The sequence below is a fragment of the Amblyomma mixtum genome, chromosome 10, assembly GCF_055824585.1.
Source record: "Amblyomma mixtum isolate Tamu chromosome 10, ASM5582458v1, whole genome shotgun sequence".
Lineage (NCBI taxonomy): Eukaryota > Metazoa > Arthropoda > Arachnida > Ixodida > Ixodidae > Amblyomma > Amblyomma mixtum.
This window is the reverse complement of record NC_143021.1, coordinates 144,154,150-144,160,048: the sequence shown is the minus strand read 5'-3', so window position 1 is coordinate 144,160,048 and position 5,899 is coordinate 144,154,150. Positions and strand designations below refer to the sequence as shown.

The 5,899-nt window shown below is 49.3% G+C and overlaps 1 protein-coding gene across 1 annotated transcript; it reads left to right on the top strand.

Moving 5' to 3' along the window:
- The first annotated feature begins 3,228 nt into the window (after positions 1–3,228).
- On the top strand, positions 3,229–4,993 carry LOC149327180 (uncharacterized). Its single transcript, XM_089564808.1, has 3 exons — positions 3,229–3,653; positions 3,739–3,902; positions 4,987–4,993. Exons 1-3 carry the CDS (start codon positions 3,351–3,353, stop codon positions 4,991–4,993), a joined length of 474 nt encoding a protein of 157 aa, XP_089420934.1. The 5' UTR covers positions 3,229–3,350.
- Positions 4,994–5,899: the final 906 nt, after the last annotated feature.

Sequence of the window (5,899 nt, the reverse complement as noted above, 5' to 3'; positions counted from 1 at the left end):
CGGAATTTCTCTGGAAGGCGAGTCAAACGGAACCACAAACGTCAAGCCACACACAGCAAAAGCAAGTGCCGTCTGTTGCCTCGCCCCGCCAGACCAAAACCAAAGAAAACTGATTACTCAAACTTCCCTCTAAAATTTAAAGGCCCCCTGCCCACCCGCGGCCAGCAGACACTCTCTACCTCACTTTGAGCGAGCCTCCTCTCCTTCCATTCCCTCCTCGAAATTTTTCTCTCCCGCTCCTCGTCGAGTAGGCTCGGCAAGGCAAAATCACCCCTTCCTTTTCCGGTGTAAGCCGGAGGCGTGGTGTCTGTGGAGTGCGTCACAGGGCGACGTCATGGCCCCGCCTTCAATAGAATTCTTTTCTTGGTTTTTGCATTTTCTCCGCACACTGAACGATCGAGAGGCGCGATCGGCTCGACCACCTAGACTTGTTAGCGAGCGCATCCTTTCATACATCTGTTTGTCATTCCCAGTTAACGAGCCACCTTTTCATTTTCTTTTAGGCCTCCCCACCGTTTCACGAGCGGAGGGGCGGAAGTCGGTTGTGTTCGAAACACACGGCGAAGCGCGGACCCGGCAACCGCCCGTTTGCTTTTCTCCATGCGTGTTTGTGTTCTGTGTGTTTGTGTCTTTTCTCCGCTCCAAAGCATATGTCATTCATTGGAGTCAAGGCGTACGCAAGATGCACGAAAGATAAGCGGTATGTGTGCGGAGCGGTAAAGTGGGCGAGCGAGGGAAAGGCTCTGCTGCACTACTAATTAAAACCTTGTTTTGGGGGGCTCGCATAGAAGAAAAGAAACTGAGAAGGGAGCGCGCACGCAGAGCGTCTCGTGACGGGATCACGGCGGGGGGGGGGGGGGGGGGGGGGGGGCGAGCCAACTCCCTCAGTTTTACTGTTTTTTTACTTTTTATGGCTATGGTTCAAGGCTGTCGCCGCACGCTCCCTCCGCAGTTTTTTTTTTTTGTTCCTTCATGCGGGTTTGTAGGCATGAGCCAGAACAGAAGGCGCTGCGGAAAGCGTTGTGCAGACGACGCGACGCCAAGGCTACGCCCAACCTTCTCCCGTCAGTCAGAACGATGCACCAATGGAGTGCCTTTAGCGAAAGTAGCCCCCCCTTGACGTCAGCGGGGTGCAGAGTAGTGGGCCGGGCCCGTTTTTGAAGGAAGGAAAGAACGAACGGGCTTTGATTTGAATTTTCGCAGCTTTTCGGGGCGCGCATGGCTCTAGTATTTTGCAGAGGTTATCTTCGATGCCTCATCTATGCAGTGGGCTTGTTTTTCAAAAATGTCCGGACCCTGGTCAGTGGCCCTTTAACGAAACAAAATTTTCCTGAACGAACACGAAGTGCGTAAGCCGATGCACGGTTCAGGTGTTGGACCTCTTCAAAGTGTTGTCATAATGCATGACACTTCAAGAAACAGAGGGAAAATTTAGAATTGGTCTAGAATCGGTCGGACAAGTAGAAACGATTCACGGATATTACCCGGGCAGGGAGGAGTCAACCGAGAGGTAAGACAGAGGCTTTAATTTTGCCCCAAACTACTTGGTATTCTTAAGTACGACAATTGCCTATGTCGTCTTCCTTTCGTTCTGAATGGCAGCAGACACGACATAAATGTGCGAAACTTGCACAACAAACCTCGCAGAAGAAACAGTCTGCGCAACTTCACACGGCTACACAAAGTAGTACCTCTAGGAGCTCACACGAGCTACGTGTGCTACAATGTCCAGGAGAGACTTCGCTCGCGCCTCTGCGTCAGCGGACACTAGCGTGTAACAAATACTTGCAAAATCGCAGAACAAACACTGTCGAAGCGATAACGTTCTGCAAAACTCAATTCGGCTAAAAGGGTAGCATCATCTGGGAGCTTACACGAGCTACCTAAGCTACAATGGCCACGAATGGCCTCGTTCGTGCCTGAGTGTCAGCGGGCACTATAACACAATAATCGGAGCAGTTTAAGTTCACGTGCCAAACCACGAAACCGACCCAACAAAATTACAGCTCGAAGTAATCTCGCAGCACCTACGCGAGGGACTACGCCACATTCGCCCATGAATTACTTCGCTGTACCTTCGTGCCTCAGCGGGCACTCTCACAATTCGCAGCGCAGCTAAACTTATATACAAATGTCTGCTGCACGGCAGTTCGCATCAAATCTCAACGAAGTGATGCCGTCAAATAACAAAACATAGATAATAGCGCGGGTGAGATTACAGCTCACAAAGGAAATCGTTCGCGCTACACTGAACTGCGCATTACAAACATTACTTAAAAACAAGCGTCGTCAAGGTTACATGACTACAATGAAAGTTAACGAAAAGTACAAAATTCACTCAGGCACAAAAGCTCAAAACTTGGTTTGCTTTCATTTTTCTTTTTACAGTTGATTACATGAATAAAAGCAAACAGTAAATACAAAAATGCTTAGTGCTGGAATGCACGTGGAAACCATCATGTGATTCAAGGAATCCATTGCTTCCTTTTCTTCAGCCGCGCCCTGCGCGGTCGCGGTCGGACGGCGGGGCTACCAGATGAGGTTTCCAAAAAGTCGCGAGGCTGATTAGTTTCGCCTGTGCTAGAACGGCGCTTCCCCTTTTCTTGGTTCCCTGCATGCTGCGTCCCCCTCCGACTCGCGTGCGCTCTGCGCCGCCCTTTAGTGTGGCGACCTTGTACCCATCTCCTTAGCACGCCGCCCGCGTCGCATGCCTCATAATTCCTGCTGCGGTCCCACATTGGAGCCGGTGGCTTACGCCCTACATAGGCATGCTTAAAGTCCCTAGATCAGCTTTGCTAAGTAGCGACAAGTCCCTCCTCTCCTAACGCCCTTTCCCCTGCTGCTCGCGTCGTCCGCCATGTTCTTCCTAAAGCGTGGCCCGCATGGAGCGTTTTTCCGGGCGATTCGTCGGCGTCGACGGCACCGGAGCGTTTTTTTGCCGCCGGAGAGGACGTTTTTGGCCCGTTTCACATGCTGCGACTAGAACGAAAATAGTCGTCCTAGTCGGTGACGCCGCAGTGCGATTTTCGGGCAGTGGCTTCACATGCAACGCGTACTCAACGAATTCGGTCGGCGTGACAGGCAGGGTTGCTAGATGTCTGCTCATGCAACCCGTGAATAAACACGACTGTAATGAAACATGGAATGTGTTTATGTTATATTTTTCATGCGTACTTTTAGATACCAGGTAACATTTCTTATCTTTTTAGTAAAGTAAACAGTTTTGAATTATTCGAGAAGTACGGTGGTGCGCTGAATGAAACCATTGAGACGTGAAAATAGCGCGGGCCACCAAGGCGTCGATATAACGCTTGGGCTCGCGCTGCTCGGGCTCTCTCCTCAATTTGGCAATGGCGACAGTCGGAATATACGACCCCGAAGGCGTGCGCCTTTTGATACTCGAGGAGTACTACCTCCTCGAGAAAAAAAAGTTGCTGATTGCCATGGACCCAGACAGCGTCTGTGAAGCGGAAGACGTCGACACGCCGGCGCTTTCCGCTTCCTTCGATGCCGAAAATCGCCGGCTCCTGTTGCTCGAGGAGTACTGCCTCCTCGAGAAGAAGAAGTTGTTGGAGGGCCTGCCGACACCGAGGCGTTGGTGGGTGCGGCCAGTCTGGGAAAACAGGAAGGCGGAGTCTGAATTTTACACAGCCGTGAGTTGAGAACTTTTAATGTCGCCTTGTGTGTTTTTCCGCATATTTGCTGCTTGCTGAGTCTAGCCATAATCGTGGTGTGCAGATGCCACTCCTGATCTCGGGAGACCGAGATTACTTTCGGAAGTTCTACCGGATGACGCCGGAGCGTTTCGAGGAACTCCATGCGCTGTTGGAGGATGCACTCACAAAAGATTACGTGACACGTGAGCCTCTTCCTTCACGAATGAGGCTCGCGATCACCCTCAGGTTAGTGGCTTTACTGCGTGCAAGTTCGTGGGGTGTCTATACGTCTGCGGCCGATTTATGATGTCAGATTCTTGTTCTCATCCCAATAATTCTGTCATTTCTGCAATCAGTGGTCGTGGACTTGGAAGTCTGAAAAGTCACCGCACATACCAGAACGGGCAACGGTCATGTCTCTTACCTTCGTAAGAGACATTCGTAAAACTGAGCTGCAATATCGGGGCAAAAACTGTGTTTTTGACAATCGCTTCGGTATTTAATTGGAGCGACACAGTTTTGAGAAAAAGAATGTGGAAAGTTTTTCTAAATTTGGAGGGACTGCTCAGTGCCATAAATCTTGCATTAACTTTCTTCACCTTCTCTTCCACTTTTGTCTTTTAGGTACTTGGCATCGGGGATGCATATGCAGGAGGTGGCCTTGTCCTTCAGGGTAGGCATCTCCACAGTAGCCGGGATCATTCACTTCACATGTCGGCTCCTGTGGAAGGTGTTGCAACCTCTCTGCTTAAAGGTATGCTTTATGGCATGTATACCTGAAGACTTTACATCCTTTAGTGATCATGCATGCATTTTTTGGGGGGATGATGGCCACATGACCCATGCTTTCTTCCTTCATTTCGTGAGGAAATTGGCACGTAATGACTGCAGACATAATTCAGTGGTTCCAGTTGTACAAAAGCTCCCAGGAATGTGTGATGAGGGGTCAGTGGGCATGGTGTGAATAAAAACAAACTAAAGAGTGCCAGATGAGCGTAGGCTTTTAACTGAGAAACCGGAATGTAATGCTCGTCCTGTCTACTCTGCTTTTGTTTAGTCTCTTACAGCAGTTTTGTTTTCAGTTCTACAGTGCTAGTACGGGAAGTGCCAGAAGCCTATGCCGCTACGAGTGTTTACGCATTGCATGTCTATTCACTTTTTTAAAAAATACAAATATTAAGATACACTGAAAGCATTAAATAAAGCAGCATTAATGGACTTGTGTAATGCAGATGAACAGTGTCGTTATAATGCTGGTGCAAGAAAAATGTTTATTCTTGCTGTGTTAACTCGAGGTCTGTGTTCAATATACCCTTGAAATCTCCATTAGCACTTGAATTTATAAATATACCATCACTGCCTCCATGTAACAATCTGATCTCTTACACCACCCCCGCTCATAAATGTGCATCTGATGGCATGGCAAATTTTTATTTCAGATGCCAACAACTGAAAAGTGGTGCGAAATCGCGAATGGTTTCCACCAAAAGTGGAATTTTCCCCACTGCGTGGGCGCAGTGGACGGAAAGCATGTACAAATACAGGCGCCACCCAATTCTGGAAGCCTGTACTACAACTACAAGGTACTACCAGTGCTTTGTTAGGTTTCAGCAAGAATGCTTATTGTTTTGGTTCCTTGCAGGGCACATACTCCATTGTACTGATGGCGGTTGCCGACAGCAACCTGAAATTTATTATGGTTGACGTCGGTGGCTACGGTCGGCAGAGTGACGGCGGCACACTGAGTGCATGCAGGTTCGGAAAGTGCCTCGAGCAAGGTGTTCTTGGCCTGCCAGCCCCCAAGAAACTTCCCGGCTCTGCAGTTGTCGCACCCCACGTATTTATTGGGGACGAAGCCTTTCAACTTCGACCTGATTTCCTCAGGCCCTACTCTGGCAGGTGCCAGGAAGAAGAAAAAAGGGTCTTCAATTATCGCCTGAGCCGGGCAAGGTAAATTATGGTCTGAAATGCTGTTCTCAGAACATCTATTCATATATGCTATTTATTTTCAGGAGGTGCATCGAAAGTGCATTTGGCGTGATGGCATCGCGTTTCCGCATTTTTCGGCGTGTCATCAACCTTAAGCCGGAAAATGCGGATTTTGTGGTGTTGGCAACATGCGCATTGCACAACTTCCTCACCGGGGACGCCTACTACAGTGATGGGCAATACGTGGACCACGAGGACCACTTCGGTAACGTAACCGAAGGACAATGGCGCTCTACGCTGGCAGCTGATGGAGG

Excerpts from the sequence above, each read along its gene's own strand:
- LOC149327180 (XM_089564808.1), top strand. The coding sequence starts at position 3,351 with ATGGCGACAGTCGGAATATACGACCCCGAAGGCGTGCGCCTTTTGATA. Across the intron at positions 3,654-3,738 it reads AGTCTGAATTTTACACAGCC|ATGCCACTCCTGATCTCGGG; the intron begins GTGAGTTGAGAA and ends CGTGGTGTGCAG.